This window comes from Denticeps clupeoides, chromosome 2, assembly GCF_900700375.1.
Source record: "Denticeps clupeoides chromosome 2, fDenClu1.1, whole genome shotgun sequence".
Classification (NCBI taxonomy): Eukaryota; Metazoa; Chordata; class Actinopteri; order Clupeiformes; family Denticipitidae; genus Denticeps; species Denticeps clupeoides.
Genome location: NC_041708.1, coordinates 1,798,979 through 1,823,032, shown reverse-complemented (window position 1 = coordinate 1,823,032; position 24,054 = coordinate 1,798,979). Strand labels below are relative to the sequence as shown.

The 24,054-nt window shown below is 45.7% G+C and overlaps 1 protein-coding gene across 2 annotated transcripts in view; it reads right to left on the bottom strand.

The window, feature by feature from the left end:
• plce1 (phospholipase C, epsilon 1) overlaps positions 1 to 24,054 on the bottom strand; it is a 40,993-nt gene that overhangs the window by 8,506 nt on the left and 8,433 nt on the right. For both annotated transcript variants that reach the window (XM_028965836.1, XM_028965837.1), the window contains exons 3-22: positions 16,592 to 16,862; positions 12,204 to 12,505; positions 10,535 to 10,680; positions 10,202 to 10,460; positions 9,922 to 10,112; positions 7,972 to 8,599; positions 5,810 to 5,995; positions 5,603 to 5,720; positions 5,202 to 5,328; positions 5,000 to 5,122; positions 4,725 to 4,861; positions 3,757 to 3,995; positions 3,589 to 3,650; positions 3,342 to 3,507; positions 3,149 to 3,256; positions 2,699 to 2,815; positions 2,456 to 2,614; positions 2,123 to 2,231; positions 649 to 770; positions 306 to 423 (exon numbers count right to left, since the gene is read on the bottom strand). In XM_028965836.1, coding sequence (XP_028821669.1) covers positions 306 to 423; positions 649 to 770; positions 2,123 to 2,231; positions 2,456 to 2,614; positions 2,699 to 2,815; positions 3,149 to 3,256; positions 3,342 to 3,507; positions 3,589 to 3,650; positions 3,757 to 3,995; positions 4,725 to 4,861; positions 5,000 to 5,122; positions 5,202 to 5,328; positions 5,603 to 5,720; positions 5,810 to 5,995; positions 7,972 to 8,599; positions 9,922 to 10,112; positions 10,202 to 10,460; positions 10,535 to 10,680; positions 12,204 to 12,505; positions 16,592 to 16,862 — 3,688 coding nt within the window. The remainder of the gene's footprint in view (positions 1 to 305; positions 424 to 648; positions 771 to 2,122; positions 2,232 to 2,455; positions 2,615 to 2,698; positions 2,816 to 3,148; positions 3,257 to 3,341; positions 3,508 to 3,588; positions 3,651 to 3,756; positions 3,996 to 4,724; positions 4,862 to 4,999; positions 5,123 to 5,201; positions 5,329 to 5,602; positions 5,721 to 5,809; positions 5,996 to 7,971; positions 8,600 to 9,921; positions 10,113 to 10,201; positions 10,461 to 10,534; positions 10,681 to 12,203; positions 12,506 to 16,591; positions 16,863 to 24,054) is intronic.

The window sequence follows — 24,054 nt, the reverse complement described above, 5'->3', positions numbered from 1 at the left end:
CCAAGGTCACTGAAGTAGCCTACTGTGTAACGCACTCGCCTGTGACCCAGAAAACCAAGGTTCAAACCCCACTTACTAACGTTGTGTGCCTTTCATGGCTGACCACTGCTCACCAAGGGTGATAGTTAAATGCAGTGGACACATTTCGTTGTGTCACTGTGTGCTGTGCTGCAGTGTATCACTTTGCTTTCAGTTCTCAAGAAATCCATTGGTGAGTGGAGTCAACGAAGACTGATCTTTGTCACCTAAACCATGCCCTTGAAAGCCTTTTTTGACATTTACAACATTTGTGTAATGGTCCCAACCTGGAAACTTGACCGCTTGACAGTAGATGACGAGGTCCGAGAGCTCCTGGGCGATCTGGCGGCTCTCTTTCTTATTCTGCGGCAGGTAAAACTCCTCCCCCAACTCCACGTCAAACACCTGAACCGGGACGAAAATCCACTTTACAACTGGACTTTTTATACATTTATAAGGTTAAATGCAGCGGACACATTTCATTGTCACCATGTGCTGTGGTATGCAGTGTATCACTTTCATGAAGTGAATCACATAAATCCACAGAAAGATGTTTTAGGCCCGTGGTGTTCTTTCCGATTTGTGGGTAGCGTGTTGTATTTGGGCATGTCCCCAGTTTTCAGTCCTCACCCTTCCTCTGCTGATGCCGGCGCCGTCAACTTTTTTCCCCCGCTTCGGCATCTCGTCGTTTGACTCATACTGGAGCTTGTCACCTGTTGACTTGCTATCCGGTTTGTCATCGAGTATGTTATCTGGAGAAAGAAAAATTAAAGCATAGAGCATTTGATGATGTTCTAATGTGCCATCAACACACACCAGTGGGGCAATGGAGGCGTAACGATTAAGGAAGCGGCCCTGTCAACAGAAGGTTGCCGGTTCGAATCCCGATCCGCCAAGGTGCCACTGAGGTGCCACTGAGCAAAGCACCGTCCCCACACACTGCTCCCCGGGCGCCTGTCATGGCTGCCAACTGCTCACTCAGTGTGATGGGATAAATGCAGAGGACAATTTTCACTGTGTGCACCGTGTGCTGTGCTACTGTGTATCACATGTGACAACCACTTCACTTCACAGCAATGAGAATTGGCACTTCAGAACCAAAACACGATTTGTGGTAAAGAATGGCAACCGTTTTATTGCCTTGGACGTGTTACACATTCAGTTAGTGAATAAAAGCTTCGCTCAAGATGGCAGTAAAGGGACGCGTCCCTTTCGGGACCAGACCACGGACCCTGGGAAACCAGATGGCTTTGTGTGTTTCTTCCCAGCGCAACAGGGGACATCGCCAAACTGAGCACAGTGCCGGTGGCCGTGGGTTTCGCTGTTGGGGCAGAGACCACCTCGCTAGCTGGACACGGCTGAAAGCGGGACAGTTTCACATGAGGACGAAACACGGACCGCAAAGCACAAAAAAAAAAAAAAAAAAAAAAAGGCACACAAACGCTTGCCAGCACAGGGACGGCGGCTTCAGCTTCAGCTGTTCAGGCCCAGAGCTGAAATGGAGGCGCACGACACAAACGCCAAGCACAAAAACGGGTTTACCTTCCTGACCACAGGGGGCAGTAGAGGCTGCGAGGACGTCAGCTACAGAGAAAGAGATTGTGCAAGTTGAAGCACGCTCAGGTTTCAGGCTCAAGTCGGTGTGTAAGCAGATGATACCATCTAACCCCAGACCTGGGACAGGAGTCTCAGTCTGAGGGAGGCTGAAGGAGTCATTGCTGGGGAATGCTGTAGGATCGCTTACATGGAGGAGGTGCGCAGGAAGTCAAATAAAATCAAGTGACAGTGACATTGACCCGCTGTTTAAGGGAATAAAATAACGGCAAGACAATACACCGCTTCTATTATAAATATCCGTTTTAGGGGTGGTAGTGGCCTAGTGGGTAAGACAGTGAACCAGAAGACCCAGGTTCAAACCCCACTTACTACCATCGTGTCCCTGAGCAAGACACTTAACCCTAAGTTGCTCCAGGGGGGGACTGTCCCTGTAACTACTGATTGTAAGTTGCTCTGGATAAGGGCGTCTGGTAAATGCTGTAAATGTAAATTTTATGGTGTATATTCATGTCTGAACAGACAGTACAAAAGAACAATTGGCTCCTACCATCAGACAGCGACTCGTAGTCGTAGTCGTACTCGTCTTCCTCCTCCTCCTCCTCGTCTACGTTGTTCTGGGTGCTGGCCTGGGCTTGAATGTGCGCCAGCTGATGGGCCTGCCGACGTAAATAAGCCAAATAAGCTCATAATATGTTCATAAAAGGACAAGTTAATAAATGAACGTTTATAACAAACACAGACAAACCCTGAATATAGTGAGAAAAGTAGTTCTCATTTGTATAACAAGAGACACAGTTACAAAGAGATACAAATTAATATGACCTTTTAATTGATTACAACTGCATTAATAAGAACTGAGCAATAAACTGTGTGGCTGTACCTTCTGCTTTAAAATGTCTACAGGAGCCTGATGGGCTTTGAGCTTCTTGTTCTTCAGGAGGATCTTTCCCCTCAATTGCCATGGCGACGGCAGCAAGGGGTCATCGGAAAAGTCGCTCTCGAACAAGAACTTGGTCACCAGCTTGTCTCCAAATACCGACTTGTAAGAGAAACGTAAATTGTGAGGCAGGTGGGTCTTCCTGGAACTTGCTCGCGAGAACCTTTGAAGGAAAATTCACGGTACCTTGAAGATCTCCGCCATTTTGCGCTGTTGCGGTAAGGAGCAGTGGTTTTCGATGGACAGAATGACGGGCATATCAGAACGAATGAAGGCCGTCCGGTTCACCGCCTCCACCACGTCCTGAAACGGGTCATCACGCGTCAACATACGGCCCCTTCTAAAGGCGCAACGCAACTCTGCAAAATATCAAACCGTTCGGGCCGCCCTGCATGGTCCAAAAACGCCCTTATGGGCCACGGTGTTTCATTTTTAAATTGGTGCAGAACTGTCCTGTAGTCTGTTTAACTGTAAGCACCAATGTGTGAAAGCCCCTCCCCACGACTTCATGTCCAATCGCTGTTGTGGCTCCACCCACTAGCCCAAAAACCCTACAGGATACCTGTACCGTTGCATCACTAGCCCCTACTAGAACAAACGGCGCGTTAGGCTGGATGGGATGTGTGCCTGGCCGACCTTGAAAGGGATTTTTGTGGTCAGGGTGTGCCCATGGTAGATCACGGGCGTCCCGTCGTCCCCGTCCCAGCAGTCCAGCTCCACGCTCCTGCACCCCTGCAGCAGAACCTAGGGGACGAAGTCGTTCCACACCATGACACGACGCCCCTCGAGTGCAGAGAAGCCACGCCCCCACGCGGGGTGCCTCGCCCACCTGACTGTAAAGCTCCACCGAGGACTCTCCTTTCAGCTGATGGCCGGTGAGGTACGTGTTGTGCGACGACTCGATGTAGTAGAAGGACAGGGGGAACTGGAGCTGCTCGGGATTCACGCGAGACTCTTCATTCTTCGAGGCAAAGTTGTCCTTGTCCATAAGAAACCTAAAATGGGGAGAAATAGAAAAAAAGTCTCTATTTTCTTAAAAATTGGTCAAAGGTGTTTTTAAAAGAGCTGCGATTTACCTTGCAAAGCCTTCAAAAGACATCCAGCCCATCTCTCGCATGCTAGTTGAAGGCTCAAATTTCTTAAAACAACAAAAAAAGGATTAACGGCGCAGTCATTCCGCCATCTACATAAGATCCGCGAAAGGCAAACCCAGGCTCTTCACAGCCACGAAGTCATCCGCTTACATGTATGAGTCTGAGGATCTCGTCGTACGTCAGATGCTCTCCTTGCCAGTTGACCAGGAAGTCGTTGAGCTGAGGGACGGCGAGGCCCAGCACCCCGAGCGAGGCGTTCTCCACCCCGGTGCCGTTGGTGACTATGCTGGCCGCCGCAATGGCATCCGAGATCTGCTTCTGGTTGTCGGGCATCTGCTGCCACGTTCGGATGAAGAGGCCCAGGTCTGAGCCATTGCGTGTCAGCAGGTCTGTGGAAGAATAGAAGAAAAATCTGTGACTTGATGATAAAGTGATACACAGCAGCAAATTTGTCCTCTGCATTTATCCCATCACCCTGAGTGAGCAGTGGACACCATGACAAGCGCCCGGGGAGAAGTGTGTGGGGACGGTGCTTTGCTCAGTGGCACCTAAGTGGCACCTTGACTGATCGGGATTCGAACCGGCAACCTTCTGATTACTGGGCCGCTTCCTTAACCGCTAGGTCACCACTGCCCCAAATTTACCAATTTTTTCTTGAAATTCTGCTCCTAAAAGTGCCTGTAAAATCAAATAATTTGCATTCACAATCTATATGATTGCACAGATTCCTTAGCGAAAAGAAAAAAAAGTCAAATAGAACACATTAATGTGAATCCAATTAATTGGTTAAAAAAAGGTGAGGTAAATTAATCAAGGGAAATAGTGACTTGAATATGCACTGTGTTAACTAATGGCATTTAAACTTAATCAATGCAATAAAAATTTGTTAACATGTTGAAAGCATAATAACATAATAAAAAAGCATGAGACATAATAAATAAAAGTATTTTCCTGTTAATTCCTCCTAATAATAAAATCACGGCAATGGTTTTGTTTTATGCAAAAAAATAATTGCAATATCACTTATAATGTCACAAAGATGACTCGGAAGGTCTGTTTCATTGTAAAATAAGACGAATTTATGAATTATTAGGAGTCTAATTGCAAGGAAACTGTACCCAGATCAGGCTGTAGGCCCTCAACTTTGTCCTCTATGGCCAGGTTTGTGTACAGCGGTACCGACTCGGGGTTGGGGCGGGTGCAGGGCACGGCACAGGCATCGAAAAGCTCCTTCAGGTCCTTGCGGCTCCGAATGCTGTGGAGGAGACCCCAGACATCACTCACAGAAACCAGAGAGGACACAATAAATGCCTCGGCGTGGCCGTCCAGTTCCGTTTTATCAGCAAATTAAAGGACAGGAAATCCCATTTTTTGGCAACGAGAGGGGGGTCACCTGAAGGACTTGAAAAGCTCCACAAACTCCACAAAGGTCATGGTGCTGTCGCAGTTCATGAGGTTCTGGAATCCCCGGAAGCAGCTCTTCGCCCGGCCGTGCCAACTCCTGCTGCTCCATGCGCTGAAGGTACAAACCATTTTTGAAATGACAAGGGACAAAGACAGTGGGAGTGTGTGACTGTCCCTGAGGCCAGGCTTACCAGGGCTGCCCTTTTACGGTACTGGGAAGTACGGGAGAGGAGTGCGGGCGGGTGGGGTGGGAGGATGAAGACGGGCTTTTACTTGCTGCCAGAAAGCCGCCACGGTGGCTACTCGCACCTTTTTCATCTTGAAGACCAAAAAGAAACATCACCAGATATAGCATTCCTTCCTATAAGGGTGGTAGTAGCCTAGTGGATAACACGCTCGCCTATGAACCAGAGGACCCAGGTTCAAATCCCACTTACTACCATCGTGTCCCTGAGCAAGACACTTAACCCCAAATTGCTCCAGGGGGGGACTGTCCCTGTAACTACTGACTAAGTCGCTCTGGATAAGGGCGTCTGATAAATGCTGTAAATATAACATTACAACCTCTAAATTAACCACATGGCGTTCATACCAGTCTCTTCCTGCTCCAGGCAGTCGGACGGGTCCGACTCTTTACTCAGAAGGGTGTCCTTGCAGCTTTTCGTCTTCCTCGAAACCAGCTCATCATCGGTGCCGTCCCCGCTGTCCCCCTAAAACAAAGAGGCAGGCCTTCAGACACATACATTCATATAAGCATTAAATCGTGGATCGTAGGTACGAGCAGGGAGCATCCGCTAACCCGGACGAGGGCCGCCTTCCTCGTCTTGCCGTTGGTGGAGATGCCCAGGGGGCTGCTCCTCTGGGCGCCGCCCTTCTCGGCACTCCGACCCAGAGTTCCCGAGCCACCCGCTCCGGTGTTCCATCGGCGGCCACCAAACAGCTCGATGGCCTGGGCCAGAGTGGGTCCTTCGCATCGCCCGTCCTCCTGCGGAGACAGCGCACCGGAGATCGCTGCAGAACCCGTGGCCATCCAATTTTGGCGTTACGAAGCCGTAATCCTAATTCCGGGGATTTCAGAACCTCACGAAGTCCGCCAGGACCATAGCTTTGGTGGAGTTTATGGATAACTACTCCATAAAATACAGCGGGTTGCAAAAGTATTCGGCCCCCTTGAACTTTTCCACATTTTGTCATATTACAGCCACAAACATTTTAACATCAATTTTATTGGAGTTCCACGTGAAAGACCAATACATACAAATTGGTGTCCACTTGAGAAGTGGAACGAAAATCATAAATGATTCCGAAATCTTTTTACAAATAAATAAGTGAAAAGTGGGGTGAGCGTAATTATTCGCCCCCCTTTTGTCTGAGTGCAGTCAGTTGCCCATTGACATTGCCTGATCAGTGTTAATAACTAAAAAGAGTGCACCTGTGTGTAATCTAACGTCAGTACAAATACAGCTGCTCTGTGACGGCCTCAGAGGTTGTTGAAGAGAACATTGGGAGCCACAACACCATGAAGTCCAAAGAACACACCAGACAGGGCAGGGATAAAGTTATTGAGAAATTTAAAGCAGGCTTAGGCTACAAAAAGATTTCCCAAGCCGTGAATGTCCCACGGAGCACTGTTCAAGTGATCATTCAGAAATGGAAGGAGTATGGCTGTACACCTACTAAGACAAGGTTGTCCACCTAAACTCACAGGCCGAACAAGGACAGCGCTGATCAGAAATGCAGCCAAGAGGCCCATGGTGACTCTGAACGAGCTGCAGAGATCTACAGCACAGTTGGGGGAATCTGTCCATAGGACAACTATTAGTCGTGTACTCCACAAAGTTGGCCTTTATGGAAGAGTGGCAAGAAGAAAGCCATTGTTAAAAGAAAACCATAAGACGTCCCATTTGCAGTTTGCCACAAGCCATGTGGGGGACACAACAAACATGTGGAAGAAGGTGCTCTGGTCTGATGAGACCAAAATGGAACTTTTTGGCCAAAATGCAAAACGCTATGTGTGGCAGAAAACTAACACCGCACATCACTCTAAACACACCATCCCCACTGTCAAGTATGGTGGTGGCAGCATCATGCTCTGGGGGTGCTTCTCTTCAGCAGGGACAGAGTTGATGGGAAGATGGATGGAGCCCAATACAGGGCAATCTTGGAAGAAAACCTCTTGGTGTCTGCAAAAGACTTGAGACTGAGGCGGAGGTTCACCTTCCAGCAGGACAACGACCCTAAACATAAAGCCAGGGCAACAATGGAATGGTTTAAAACAAAACATATCCATGGCCCAGTCAAAGTCCAGATCTAAATCCAATCGAGAATCTGTGGCAGGATCTGAAAACGCTGTCCATCTAATCTGACTGAGCTGGAGCCATTTTGCAAAGAAGAATGGGCAGGAATTTCAGTCTCTAGATTGCTGGTAGAGACACACCCTAAAAGACCCTGTAATTGCAGCAAAAGGTGGTCCTACAAAGTATTGACTCGGGGGGCTGAATAAATACGCACACCCCACTTATCAGTTACTTATTGGTAAAAAATGTTTGGAATCATGTATGATTTTCGTTCCACTTCTCAAGTGGACACCACTTTGTATTGGTCTTTCACGTGGAATTCCGATAAAATAGATTCACGTTTGTGGCTGGAATGTGACAAAATGTGGAAAAGTTCAAGGGGGCCCGAATACTTTTGCAACCCACTGTAACATTCTCCGTTACATATATACCGTTATGCATTGTTTGTATGTTATTTATTCCAAATGACAGAAGTAAACCAGTATTAAAGTACGTCTTTTTTATTACGGGGTGTCCCATAATTATCCCCATATGGGGATAATAAGGGCATAAATAAATAAAATTGTAAAAGTACTCCTGTCTATGGTTTTAAAACCTCCGGCACATATAAAGGAGGAGAACGTACGCAGACGCACCAGGCGGGAATGTGATATGACCCGCGTACCTGGTACAACCCGACGTACTGCCTCCTCAGCCAGTGAAGCCGCTGGTCGGGAAACCGCTGGATTTTCCGCGCCGCACCGATCAGGCCCCGCAGCCCCTCGTGCAGCATCCGCGCCGTGTGCCGCGGCGCCACGAAATGCAGGAGCCGGTTGTCGGTGGTGCCGAGCCCGTAGAGGATCGAGACGGCGTTATCGTCGGGGTTCATGTTGCAGAGCTTGTTCTGGACGCACGCGGAGTGGATGTCGGCGCCTGGGTGCCCGGCGAACACGGCCTTGGCCACCGTGAGGTCCAGCCAGCCCTCGGCCAGGCCGCAGGCCGCCTGGCCTTGGGGGTGGGGCTCCGAGGCCGACCTGACCCCGAGGGGAGAGCTGCTGTGGGGACGCGTCCAGGTGAGGGAGCAGTTATCGGGCTGGAGCTGCAGGAAGCAGCGGGCGCTCAGGCGACTGTCCTGGTCGAGGTGGATGACGGTGGCGCCGCGCAGCAGGAACTGGGTGACCTCGGCCGGCAGGGAGAGCGCGTACCAGGGGAGGAGCTCGGTGCCGTGGCCGTAGGGCGTCTCCGCCCGGAGCTCCGGTTTCACGGGTTCCAGCACGTCGCCCTCCGGGTCCAAGGAGTCTCCGATCAAGAACCTGAAAAAAACATCCCAGAAACACATCCGTAAGGGATTTAACCAACATTAACCGATCTAAGATGAGGCCTCTGGCCTTCGATGTACAGACAACACCCCCATAGCAAAAAAAAAAAGTGCTCCTGGGGTCGGGAGGCAACGGAAGACAACACGTGAGTCGGAAAGCCGCTGAGACTGTGCAGATTCGTTCGGCTGAGGTCATTAAAGTTTAATAGTGTTTGCGTGCGCGTGTGTGTGTGTGTGTGTGTGTGTGTGTGTGTGTGTGTGTGTTTGCGCGTGTGTGTAACGTCCCAGATGAGGACAAACAGAGCCCTCTGGGGTTTTTTAATTCATTATTTTATTCCTAGGAAAAGTAAAGCAGTCGAGGTACTCCGGGTCCTTGTTCTGATTTTATCACAATTTATTAGGCAGCAATTTTGCAACTGGAACTGGAAAAAAATATATATATATTTTTTAGACTGATGGGAACCATAAACTGAAAGCTCACATGAGAATGAGGCGATTTGCACAGGAAAGAGAATAATTATTCTGTTATGAGTATGGATCCAGAGCAGGGCTGGAAATGGCTATGAGTCAGAGAACATCAATCATGCTTAATCTTCCAGATTCATCAAGAGGCCACGTGAGGGTAAACCACGATGTTACCATGGTGCAAGAAATATATATATATATATATATATATATATATATATATATTTTTTTTTTTTTTTTTTTTTTTTTTTTTCTTTTTTCTTCTTCTTCTTTTAAAGTTTTAAATTGCATCCAGCTTGCACTGAACATCTGACCTGAACGTCTGAACGTTCGATTTCCTTGATCCACACCAGAGTATCTTTGGGTCAGATTTATATAAAACCTCGTGAGGAAAGCCTCAGGAGAAATAAACCAACTTTGTGAGAACACATTACGTCATTATTCCTCACCGCAAAACCAGCGTCCATTAACTGCAGCACAGCCACAGGTCTGTAAAAGCAATCACGACGTCGAGGAGAGAATTGATGTGAAAAATGCACCGAAATAACATTCTATGCATGTGAAAATGAGTGAGCACAGAATAGTGGGCGTGTTATAGTGGGGCAGTGGTGGCCTAGCGGTTAAGGAAGCGGCCCTGTAATTAGAAGGTGGCCGGTTCGAATCCCGATGTGCCAAGGTGCCACTGAGGTGCCACTGGGCAAAGCTCCATCCCCAGCCTGTCATGGCTGCCCCCTGCTCACCAAGGGTGTTGGTTAAATACAGAGGACACATTTCAGTGTGTGTGCACCGTGTGCTGTGCTGCTGTTCCATCATTATAGGACCGATGTTGGTAAAAGGTGTTAACAGACGTACAGGTTTCTCCTCTTCTCCTTGAGGTTTCCAGGGGCGGCGGGGCTCGGCCCGGGTGGATCCCGGCTCTCCAGGCTGCAGCTGTGGATGGCCTGCAGGATGCTACCGACGGCGGCCTCCTTCTCGGAGCTGTGCAGCCCGTCTGGCCCCGCCCGCTGGAGGAAGTGCGTCTGCCCGATGAAATCTGCAACAAACTGAGGTGGGTTTTTTTATAACACATATACATATACGTTACATATATATATATACATATAAAAAATAAAGAAAAACAATTCTCCCATACCTCAACAGAGTCCTCGCCAGCATCCACAGAGGAACGCAAGCCTATTAGACCGGCCGAGCCATCAAGGGCGTCGCTGAGCTCCTTGAGGAATACGCCGCAGAAGGGCACGACCTTGCAGCCCGGGATGCGTAACACCCGGTGCACCACCTTGCGGTACGCTGACGAGGACTCGTGTTGCGCCATGGCGTCCTTCAGGCCGCGCATGGTCTCCAGGTCACTCTGGTCCATGAACTGCCACATCTTCAGGACTTTGCGGGACCTGGAGGTTCCAACAATGTTGGCCAAGCTTCAAAATGGCGCCCACAAATTTCCATTCAGGATGTCGCAAACTACCTGAGTCCTGCCAGGAACTCCATAACCGCGTTGTAGTTCCCAATATTCCAGCAGCACTTGGCGACGTGAACCAAGTGGGAGAAGACTTCCCTTTTCTCCTCCATGGAACCAGCAGCCAGGATCAGCCACGTCACCCAGGAGCTCACCTGTGAGGTAGCACATTCATATTCATATTCATTTCACGATTCTGCGAAAACAGCCCTGCTGTATACTGCAATTAAAACCATTTTCAGACGCGACCAAAAAACAGCTCACACAGAAGGTCAAAGGTCATTTCTGTCTCCTGCATTCAATTAGAAGTGAATTTAACTCCCCCTGCGGCATCACGACTAGCCGAGACTATCACCACTTTTAAGAAGAAGGTGAAAACCCTCTTATTCCAAAAATATTACAGACAAATCTAACACTTACACAAGCACATGCGTACACATTGAATAAACAAATACAAAATGTATAAATACATTATAATTTTTCTTAGTCTAGCACCCAACAATCCCCGAGCATGCTCTTCAATGACAAGTCTAAGCCTTATCAGGGCTCTTAGTTTGTAAACTCGATATTCTATAGAAATTGAACGAGAATTGCTGGTGTCTTCCTCTTGTAAGTCGCTTTGGATAAAAGCGTCTGCTAAATAAAGTAAAGTAAAGTAAAGTAAAGTAAAGCAAAGCATCAGACAGTTCCAGCCCTCAAAAGGGTCCCTGGAGGAGCCCGTCCTCGTCGGCCGACATGATCTCGCCCACGTTGGAACACCGGTTGCACAACTTCAAAGCCCACAGACTCCACCCGCTGAAAACGCAGCGCGGCCTCAGGGTTACGTAACCGATCTGGGCACGGAGGGGACCTTCTGGGAACGTTAAGGCCATCAAAGCCAGACACCAGACTCATTCTGGGCTGATGTGGTCACGGTGCACAAAGGGGACGTGGCGTTAATAAAACAAGCATTCCGCTAATCTGTGACGGCGCTCGACAGGAATGTGGCGGGGAGCGACTTGGAGGGGCGAATGAAATGTCATCTTGCGAGCTCGTCGCTTAGTCCCCAAAACACGCTGATGGCATGCCAGGAGTTACAGTAAATGAGAGCGAAGGACTTACTGGCAGAATAAAAGCGGCCGAGCCACCAGGATCGGCTGGGAGGGTTTTAACCGCCTACTGTACGTGCAATATATTCGTGGCCAGTGCAACACTGATACAGATGCAAACAATTTTTCATAATAATACTATAAGTAATGGAAGCAAAGTTTCAAATGGGTCTCAAACATATGGACAAAGACATCCCAGAATAAAGCAAAGAAAGATAATAGGAATTTTATTATCAGAAAGGAATGTCGGGAACTGGACTAATTCAGCTCCTTTAAACAAACTTTCGATAAGACAAAAACTTCTGTTTCTCTCTTAATACCTCTGTCTTATATGAGCGTCATCTGGTGATCATCTTTTTAATCTCTTACCGTTACAAATCTATACCGGTACTACCAATTGTTATAGAAACTATTCCTAAAACGAAAAATTGTTCCGTCTATATTTGAGCTGTTGTTGCTAAGCAACCTCATTGAGTCAGTCATGAACAAAATGATGTGTGGTGATACCGGCACCGCTCTTCCCAGAATGCCTCCCTCCCTGGATCTTTTTGGACCTGCAGAGTTTGGGCGAATAATGGGCCGGTTCTCACCTCGTTGAAACGTGCCACCAGGTCCTCCACGGCGGCGCGCCGGGAACACCGTGACGGCGCGGCGGGGGCCGACAGCGACGCCGCGAGGTGCGGGTGCCGCTCGAGGCGCTCGGGGCTGCCCAGGTCGCGGGTGAGGAAGCAGAGGTAGTCGACGGGGAAGATGCGGCGGTAGAGCCGCTGCTCCTGCTCCGTCAGGATGCCGGCGATCTCCTCGGGGAACTGGACCAGGTGGCGCAGGTCGGCCAGCTCCTTGGTGACCTCCAGGGCGGCGGAGGTGGCCATGCCGCCGCACAGCTGGCGCTCTGGGGGTAAAAAAAAAAACACACGTCGGATGTCCAACAGGCCAGAGGCTCGGGAAATTCTCCCAGTCGCCAGATAAACGGGCAGAGCGCCACAATCTGATCTGAGCTGCCGTGTTCGCCACAAATATCATCAATAGCGGCGATCTGGACATCGTCAGCGAGAAGAATGGGGTTCGTGTTTATAATGGCTGATTCGCGCATCCTGCCTCAGGAAGGGAGCGTTCTCGTCATCCCGACTGCACGCCGTAAACGTTACTAGCAGAGTGCATCAACACACGAACCGTTACGCGGCGGGATTATATTGCGATTGCAGTGCTGCATGATAAACAGGGCGGCCCGTTTGAAGAGAGCCAAAATGGACTTGGAATGAATCGGCGGCTCAATTACGTCGTGGAAGCGGCGCATTGTTGCGCCGTGATCCTTATGCATGTCCCTCTCCGCAGGGACGGTGAATGAAAAGCTCCCCCCGCAGGACCCCCGACGGCTCGCTGCGGACCACACTAATCTGACCAGGTGGGCTTCACCACGCAGGTCAAAGGTCAACGTGAGGCCAGGCAGCCGGTCGTTATTCTGGAAGACGAGTGGTATGTCTGGCATCTGTGGCTCTACGAGGCGTTATACGTCCTATAATGTGCCATAACAAAATAATACGAAAATTCACTTTACCACTGTAAAGATCTGTAAAAAGAAGATGATCAGTGGAAGCCTAACCTCACATGACGGTAAACAGCGAGACCAGACGTGTTGCATATTGTATTAATATACAATCTGCTTGATATGCACAAAAAGTGGAATGCTTTAGTAATAGTAATGCTTTAGCTGATATAACGAAAAGATTGATATGATCCAGCTCCTCGATTAATTACGCAATTAATTCCTTAATACATTTAATACAAGGGTTAAATTTTTTTATTACATTGTTTAAAAACACAGATCTTTTTCAACAATATAATTTTTTTCTCTATATGCACTAATATAAAATATATTCTGCATCTTATACTAATACTGGCTGCACAGCAGGTGCATTAAAAGGAGCAGTTTTCATAGTGGATAAAAGCGGGAAAAATCCCCCCGGAAAAGTGTCGCCGCCGCCCCAGAACAAACTTACTCAGGAGTCTGTAATCCAGCGTCTGCGAGTGTTTCATCGCGGCGCTCGTCCCTTCGGTACACCGCTACTCCACGCAGCCACTCGTCTGTGTTTAAACAGCGAGGCGGTGGCAGCTGCCGAGCCACACACACACACACACACACACACAGAGGGAGAGCTCCTGAGAACGAAATCCCTGCATCTCTCAGAGGTGGTAGGCATCTGACACACACACACACACACACACACACACACAGAGCCCTGGTCATGTTACTCGCAGATATAATCATATGCCAGTAAGAGCGCTACACAAATGCCACCCTGGTCCCGGGAAGAAGCGGTGCCAAGTTTCGGGAAGGGACTGCGTCTGGCGAACGCGGAAGACACACACAAGGCTACGGCGGGGACCACTCAAGGTTTCATCGCTGCACTGGGATCAGGGTCAAACACTTGCCATTCTTTGCACCACTTAGAACACTGTAAATATGACAAACGCAAGATAGAAGACAAACTGCAAACACAGAGAGTCAAGAGTCCGTGACCCGACCTCCATTCACCTACATTTCTCTAAAAACACCTAATACGTACCAAAGAAACCCATTTAGGGACAGCAAATGGGCGAACAATAACTGTAACTTCAAAAAAAGAAATAACAGAAAAGGTTTACATATTTACCACACATAGCATTCCTCAAAAGAAGATATAGGACAAAATATTTTATATGTTAAAAAATGTGTGTGTGTGTGTGTGTGTATATGTATATATATATATATATATATATAAAATTCCATCCCTCTCGCTCCGCTCAAACTTTCAAATTCTGAAAGATGATGTGACCCACCATGACATACGTTATGATATGCCCTCATCTCCCTCGTTCACAGTTTACAGTTCAGATGGCGTGATGTTGGCTTTCGATATTTTATAATAGAAGAAATGTGAAATGTGTCCTCTGCATTTAACCCATCACCCTGAGTGAGCAGTGGACAGCTATGACAGGCGCCCGGGGAGCAGTGTGTGGGGACGGTGCTTTTCAGTGGCACCTCAGTGGCACCTTGGCGGATCGGGATTCGAACCTTCTGATTATGGGGCCGCTTCCTTAACCGCTAGGCCACCACTGCCCCATTATAGTCTGTAGTAGCACATTATTTAGCCAGAACACTGAATGTTGAAACCAATCAACATAAAATTTTATTTAATACAGGGGTGAATATATATGAATATATGGTCTGTAATGTAATTTGCATATGCCATCAAGTGGTTGAAATTGGTCAAATTCAAAACATCTGGGGTGCTTTGCAGCACTTAACAACCACTACAGTCAACAGGAATGAAACTGGTGCCAAATAACCTTAAAACACAGCATAAGAGGTATATATTATGTTAATAACAACGACAGAGCTATATTAACCCTTTAGTCAGTTCCACCGTCCTAATCTGGAGTAGGCAACTGGAGATGGTCCACGGTTAATGGATTCCTTTGATGAGCAGAAGCAGACTGACAAGCCTCTATTATAGACATGCTGAGGCCGTTACTTCAAAAGCTCCAGAACACTTTAAGACGTCCCGAAATGCACCTGCCACCACGGCTGGGCATGGATCATCAGCAAAAGTAAAGTTTCTAAAATGAGTTTTTTAAAAATAGGCATACAGTACCGAGAAGACGCATCATGGTTACAGTATGCAGCAGATAAAAATCCAAAAAGTGGATATCTGTCATAAAATAATAACAAAAATAGTAAAACTATTCCTGCTTCAGTGATGGTTATTATTTTAATTGCATGCAAGCATTACTTGAAAGTAAAGAATTTATAATTATTAATTTATAATTAACATTATTGTAGTATTATCAGGAATAAGATCAGGAATTGTTTGTATTGTGTTCGATATCTGAATGGCGCTCAGCAGCAGCTGGTCAAGTGATATTTACGCTTCGGAATGATATTATATCTCCGCCCGTTAAAAAGATGGCGAGGATCCGAGGACCCACAGCATGGCGATTCACTCCGACTCCACGGGCGACAACTCGTCTTTACTCGTACGATTCGCGGTGAGCATCTCACCCTGTCGCATTTCTGCTGCCGGCGCTTCCTCGGGAGAATTCAAGGCACAAAGAGGGATTTGCTGCTAGGAAGTCAAGTCAGATGAGGCACCGTCGGACTGGGATTACCAAGCCAACATCATCACCTACCTGCTGCAGTTTGAAGCGCCATTTACGGTCTATTAATTCTGATTCAAAAAGGAACAACTAACGTTGATGGAGACCCCATAAAAACAATAGAACCAAATGCTTGTTAAAAGATGCTTCCTCATCTCATGTCATTTAGTTGCCGTGGATTTTTTTATTTTATTCTCTCAACAAAACTGGACTTTGCTGAGTAAACTAAGAACGTAGCAATCGACAGATACCTCAAGATCATTACTTGCTGTGATTGAATATTCAAATTTCAAATTTTATTTGTCACATACACACTCATACACGGTATGATATGCAGTGAAATGTTTTAGCCTCTGCTATGGACCTCAACATTGCAAATATTTCAAGCATACAATGAACCAATATGCAAATATTGCAAACAAACGAAATATTACACTTATGTTTTTAACATAAAATATGTGTAACAGGTAGGGTGAAGGTGTGCAAATGAGTGAAGTGGAAGTAAAAAGTAAAAAAATTTGCAAGAGTAAAATGTTTGTGCAAGGATTCTGGGGGGATTGAGTCCAATATTTTTGAATTTGTCTGAATTACTTTACAGTATGAGAGTATTATCATATTCTTACCATGTAGACCCAGAACAAGACTTCCAGAAAACCTACTTTGATACACTGATGCATTAAATCTAAGCAACGTTTAAACGAAAAATCAATAAAATGCATATTTTTCCCATTGATCTTCCCATTGACCCAATGTTCCATGAATGTTGCATACATGTTAATTTTTTTATTGTTATTAAAATGACGTCAATACCAGCAAAAAGTGAAAAGACGGACAGTCCTACCTTTCAGCACAGTCCTCCCTGTAGATCCCACCACGAAACCCGGCAGCGAGCTACGGGCTCCGACGGCCGCCGCGGCCTCCAGCAGGGCTCCCGACACGCGATCGGAAAGGCCGGTTCCTCGAAAGCAGGCGCGGAAGCTAACTGGCGCTGGCCGGCCGAGCGAACACAACCGTTCCACGCCGCACCATTGTGTCCATTGGCATTCGGTCAAGGAGAGGAACCTTCTGGAAGGACGAGGCCGGATGCCTTCAGTACTGAGAACATGGTGAACCTGCAAGGACAGAAGCACAAGCAGCTGGTTTATAGAACCGTAGTACATCTAGGATGGCAGGAAATAGTTACGCATGTTCCAATTTTCATAGACTTCATCGATCCACGGTGCAATTGATGAGTCCAGAAGAGTCCTACATCATTTATAATTTACAATATTCATAGCAAAAACCCACCAAGGCCTTAACAGCATAATTAGGGGCTGCAGGTCATCAAAAGCAAAAATACCAGATGTTTTGTTACTACAACACTGTGTAAAAAAAAATGAGTCTTAGATTAAATCAAATAATGCAGATGTCCTATACAAATGGTCAAATTCAGCTTTAGCCACATAAACTCCCAGCAAAACTTTTTAAACAGACTTTTGGATGCCCTGGCCAAGGCATTACAGCAATTATTAATACCTCTCTGAACGCAAGGTTCCTTTGGATTTTAAACAGGCGGTTTTTCAGACCCTTCTTTAGAAACCCAGCCTTGATCACAAAGATTTTAATAAGTTTCCCTTTTTCTGAAAGATTTTAGAGCATTTGTAAAAGTTTCGGTCAGGTTTTAGTCTGCACTGCTGCGCATAACAAACGACCTGCTTCTTACAGTCGACTCAGTGGAGCATCAGTGCAGCATTCTATACCATAGACCACGACACCCTGCTCAGCTGCTTAGAACATCTCCCATCTCAGACAGCAGGCAGTGGTGGCCTAGCGGTTAAGGAAGCAGCCCCATAATCAGGAGGTTGCCGGTTCGAATCCCGATCCACCAAGGTGCCACTGAGGCTCCTGTCATGGCTGCCCACTGCTCACCAAGGGTGATGGTTAAATGCAGAGGACAAATTTCACTGTGTGCACCATGTGCTGTGCATCACATGTGACAATCACTTCACTTCACTTCTAAGTTCTCATTGAATATAGACAATGTCCATTCATCTGCGGCACCTGCAGGTTTGGGGTCCCACAAGGGTCAGTTTCTGAGCCAAAACTGATATACATATTATGGTATCTCATATATGCCACTAAAACCACATGATTCCTCTAGTGTCCATTATAAACAGAAGAAACGTCCTGCAAATTATCCTCTCTCTGCTTTAATAAAACCTTTCGTTAGGAATCTTGGTATCATTTTCGACAAGCAAATTAATTCAGTTGCCAGAGCAGGTTTTTTTCCAACTGCGTCTTTTCTCCAAAACGAAAGATTCTCTCCTTCATCATTTCACATTGCGAGAGGTAACAGTGTTTCAAATGTCTGCAAAAAAATTTTTTTTAAATACATTGAAATTTGATCATGTTGGAACATCTTAAATATTAGGACAAGTAAAAGTGCAAAGATTAGTTTTTTGGTTTCATTTTCCAGAAAACCGCCCTTTTTGTCTTTAAAGCTCTAAATGGCCAGGCTCCTTCCTACATTGCAGACTTACTCCAAAACAAAATTTCAACAAAAACCCTAAAATCATCTGGTAAGCCGTTCCTGGTCGTCCCTCGAATCCGCTTCCAAGGGGCGACAGAGCTTTTGCAGCTATAGCTCAGACAATTTGGAACGCTGTCCCTCTGTACATCAAAATCACGTCCACCTTAGCTTTTAAAAAAAGCTGTGCTCTATAATTAAATGAATTATTGTATTGTCCCTTTCAGGACAACAATAATCAATAACAATGCTAATTTCCCACATATTATTTTATTAGCCCCAGTAATAATTAATGCACTTCAAAAGTTCTTAACGAGAAAGAGCTGAGCGAAGGGAGACAATATTTCTATTTCAATATATAAGATTCAATATGGGTTTATTGTCAGTACATCAGTATACACTGTATACCGTGTATTGAAATAATGTTTCATATATATATATATATATATATATATATACACACACACATACATACATACATACATACATACATACATACACACACACAAAACTAACTAAAACTTAAATACTGTACATCTCTATAAGAAAAAAAGTCAAACTTTTCTGTACAATGAACTGACAACATCACGTAGGATGCTTTTAAGTGGATATGTTGGATATGACTGGATATGTTGATGCAAAATGAGCAGAAATGTGCAAAATGGTCAGTATGTTATCAGGTGCATAAAGCTGGAAGTGTATCGTTGTTTATGAGTTTAGCAGTTTTTTGGTTATGGGGTTATGGTGATTTTTGGTGAATGCTTCTTCGGTGTGATCACACAATAAAAAGAAAAGTTCAGCAACGGGGGGATTAAACGTGTCCCGGAAGATCCTGCATGGAGCCACGTTACTCCTCAATTAGCGGATTTCTGCAGCCGCTTCCAAGAAAGTCATTATACCCCGAGCCTGTGCCCTTCCTCAAGAAGCGACCTCTTCCATATCTACTTCACATTTCGTCCATTTCATCCTGTACGTGTTTAGAGAGAAACGGGGGAGGAGCAAACACTTCCGCCAACATATGATGAATGTACATTGAACTACGTTTAATAATATATAACCCGTAGAACCAAGTCCCATTTATTTATGCATTATAAATTCATTGTATGGGACTGGGACTGGTTTTCTACAGGTGGAAAAAAAATGATTAAAATGATTGTAATGAGCCATGTTCCCTCTGGGCCCGGGAACTGAGCTGCACGTCACCACGGCAACCACATCAATGCCACACTTAGCAAGCCACAAAGCACAAAAATTCATCAATTAATGATCCTAATGGACAAAAACAAGCCCTAAATCTTACTGAAAGAAAGCAGCTCCACGTCGAGATGGCCATTCCCACATAATTGCCTTCAGGGATGGGTTTCCTGTCTGAAGAACGCTGAAAGGCATTCTTACTGTTGTCAAGATTTTAAAGTGGACCCGAGGGACCAAAACCAACCAGGCCGCACGTTCACCCCCCCTCATTCAAAAGGCCACGCTCCACCCACAGTGTATGTCTGGGTAGGACACAGTGATTCAAGCATTTTTTTTTTTTTACTTTCCCTGGGAGAAAAAAAAAAAAAAAAAAAAAAAAAGTGTCTTATGGCTATTTCACCAGTAGACAATTATGACTAATTCTGGCTTAGTCATGAAACCACACCTCATGACCTCAGGTCAAACTGCTTATAAAGATCTCCATGATGACCAAATACACAGTACAGGCCAAAAGTTTGGACACACCTTCTCATGGACTGTGGCCTCCACAGTCACCGGACCTGAACCCAATCTAGATGGTTTGGGGTGAGCTGGACCAACAAGTGCTAAACACCTCTGGGAACTCCTTCAAGACTGTTGGAGAAGCATTTCAGGTGACGACCTCTTGAAGCTCATCGAGAGAATGCCAAGAGTGTGCAAAGCAGTAACCAGAGCAAAGAAACTAGAATATAAAACATGTTTTCACTAATTTCACCTTTTTTTGTTAAGTACAGAACTCCACATGTGTTCATTCGTAGTTTTGATGCCTTCAGTGAGAATCTACCAACGTAAATGGTCATGAAAATAAAGAAAACACTGAATGAGAAGGTGTCCAAACTTTTGGCATGTACTATGCATATAACAATAATATGTGAAAACCAACATGTAAATGGATGACCTAAAAACATCTAAATATATCTTTTAAAATGATAGATCCATTGAATGAGACGTTTCTGCAGCCTTACACTCTCTTGCGTCCAACCCTAAAAAAAAATGAATGCAGCATTCCTGCATATCCCACTTTATCTTGTGATACGAATGTAAAACCCAGACGGTGCACGACAATAACAGCTGCATTGTTTCATACGAGTGCTAAGGTGAATATTCATAGTGAAATGTTCGATCATATGATACATGCACCATGTCGACACACAACAGATGAGGCTCGCTACGACTGTATTACAAAATCCCTATAAGCAGGAACTCCTCACTGAACAGGAATACGGCCACGCAGCATATTTTCAATAGATTCAATAGTTCGATAATCTTCTTCATTAAAATGATCTTTTCAAATCAAAAGATGAGTTTGTACTCAGTGTTGCCAGATTGGGTAGTTTTGTGTTTGGTAATTTGGGGGAATTAACCCCGAATTGCTTGTTGAGAATAGAGTACCAGTCAAAGGTTTGGGTCAATTTGTGGGTCAAACATTTTTACATTATAGAACCAAATTGAAAGGTTATGTAGTTCGATATTTTACTCACATCGTCCAGAATCAGCATATAAATTTTTTGTTGTTTCTTTCAGCATTACCTGTTCTGCTGTTAAGGACGTTTTATCGATCATATTCGTATTTGATTATGATTGATGGGCCTTGTTTCCATTGGTCATCTCACAAAACCCTGATTGGAGCAGAACTAATTATCACTTATTTGAATATTTTAAATTGTAAAATTCTTTAATTAGCATTAGAATGGTTCATGGTTTTGTAGTATCATGTGTTGTACTGCAGACTGACTGACCTGACGTTGAAGGGAATTCGCCCTGGACCTGCAACGTGGGCCGGCCGGGGTCTATTTTGGAGGCAGTAACTGTAACAGCGCAGCTGTCACCAGCACCCGCAGTTTATTAAAGGTGCACAAGCGCAGTCATCTACTGTTACAGAAGGCACAGGGGTCAGCTCACCCATGCCATACTTTTATACGGGCTGGACAGTAGAACCGAAAACTGAGCATGCAGGTTATATATATATATATATCCAATTAAAATATGACTTTAAAATTAAAATGTAGCACTACAATAACAACAATTCCTATGTGTTTTACAAGAGACCATAGGGTCAAATCTTTGGCCGTCTTATTCTTAACCAAATATCAGCATTACACACATCGATCCATATTCATCGTTAAAAGCAATTCACAACACACTTTCTTCAAGTATCTGCGCAATGTCAAAAATATATAAAAAATTATCTCCAGAATAAAAGTTTCTCACTTCATCCATCAACGCCCGTATGTAATGTGATGTGATCATTGATCACAGAGCTGACGCCACAATCAGTTCTGGGATGGATTGCTATTTCATAATTATGATCTTCAAAGTATCAAATGTAAACAAACTTGGTTGTATAAGAATGGGATGAAATGTGATGTTACAACCTCCTTTAATCTTTGTATTTCTATTGGGATTTTCTAAAAAAAATTAAAAATCTGATTCAGTTGGTGCAGGTGACCTTTTCGCAGCCTAACTCAGCTATTCAGAAATTATAGAATTTTATTCCCCAAATGTTGAAGGATCCATTAAAAAAAAAAAAAAAAAAAAAAAAAAAAAAAAAAAAAAAAAAAAAAAAAAAAAAAGCTCTTGATGGATGAGGGATTATTTCGATGGGTGTGAAATCGAACACCTCCCTCTTTGTACGAATGCCCTCGAATGCACGGATAATTTAACTGGAATATACACAAAGCATTATACAACCACAATAACCAGAAACGTCTCACCACATCCTTACTTTCTCCAATATAACACGGATACAAATCAACACCATTTAATGTCAAAATTCCCACAATTCAAATGGTCCACAGGGGGACCTTAAATCCGTCCAACTCGCACAGAATAACAATGACTGCTGATGGTGTGACCCAGACAGGAAAGGAAGCGGACCCGTAATCCAAAGGTTGCCGGTTCGAATGTCCACTGCACACTGCGGGTTAAACGCAGAGGACACGTTTCGTCGTGTCACCGCGTGCTGCGCTTCACGATGACAGTCACTTCACTTTCACGGCATTTACCAGACGCCCTGATCCAAAGCTACTGATCCTTACGGTCAGTAGTGACAGGGACAGTCCCCCTGAACACACTCGGGGTTAAGTGTCTTACCCGCCGGTCCTACACCAAAACCGCAGCGTCCAGAAGGACCCAGGAGACGGCGGCATGCAGTTCACACGGAGACCATCTGCATCTTGCAGTCCAGTCCAGGAGCCTCCGTAAAAAAACCGTCAGAGCCGGTTCACGATCCCCTGCCGAATTTCACACGGACCTGCCCGACCAATCCTGGCACCGGACGCTGGTCCGCTTACGGGATTTTTTTTTAAAGATTGTGTGTGTAAGAGCTGAACGAAGAGAGAGGAAAGAGGCAAACACAGAACAACTCACACGCTGCAAGGGTCCATGGGAAAAAAACGGCAAAATGCCTCCGAGACCCCAAAGTGAACCTGGAACCCATTAGGGGCCGAATAAAAAAAAATGGTGGGTGGGGGGGGTTCCCACAAGCCGGCACTCTCTCGTCCGTCTTCTCATGAGGTCACATCTCTTAAGACTTCCCAGACGAATTACAGCTCCGTACAGTACGGTACGCTACAGGGCTTCCCATCAACCCATCTACTCGTTCATAAATCACCGTTATCGTTGTTAATTCCGTTTTCTGGAAGTGCCGGCTGGTTTTGGGTCGCCCTTCGGAATGAATGAACTAGAACCGGTGCGGAAAAAAAACAAATGAGCCAGTATCTCCAGTCAGGCACCGGAGGGAAAACTATTAAAACTCTCGTAAACTGATTAGTCGTTAATAAATGTGCTAATGTCGCTTAATGTAAAAAAAAGCACCATGATGATGCAAAATGACATTTTAAACGAATTTTCTCGCATATTCGCCTGCTACATTACACGCCTATACTGTAACTGCACCAGAACTCGCTGTGCACGGCCGCGACGGCGGATAAGCGACGGATAAAAACGGTACTCACTCAGCCGGACGAAAAGTGGCGAGGGCCCTCTCCGGCTCCGGGCAGGGGAGGGCCGGCCTGGCGGCGAGAGGGAGGGGAGAAGGAGGCGCCCCGCGTCTACTGTGAACGGCGTTGACCACGCAGGAGGTTCCTTATTCCCACTTCCGCAGAAATTTAATACGCCGTTTCAACACCACCGACGCCCGTTTTGTTCGAGGCGTTAAAAAAAAACTATATTGAACGGCGTGCATATTCATCCCCGGAAAACCAATTATTAAAACGCTGAAGCCAGGTGCGGTTCCCATGACAACCGCCTGAAGCAGGTTGCTCAAGTGCTGCTCGGACCGCGGTCTGCATTAAAATGTACAACAAAGGCAGGCATTTCATTAATAAATAAACCAAAAACGAGGCAAATAAATTATATGTCCTTCTAAACCTGAATTATGCACGATCTCACGGTCCCAAAAAAAAATCCACCCATTCAAGCAGAAGGACAAAAACCCCCATTCGACCCTGACGAGGTGACAATGTTAATTATTGTCACATCTATTGTCACTTTTAATAGATGACAAGAAGGGCTTATAAGAAACCGATAGCAGCGGAAGACCCTAAATGAGACCCACTCACGCA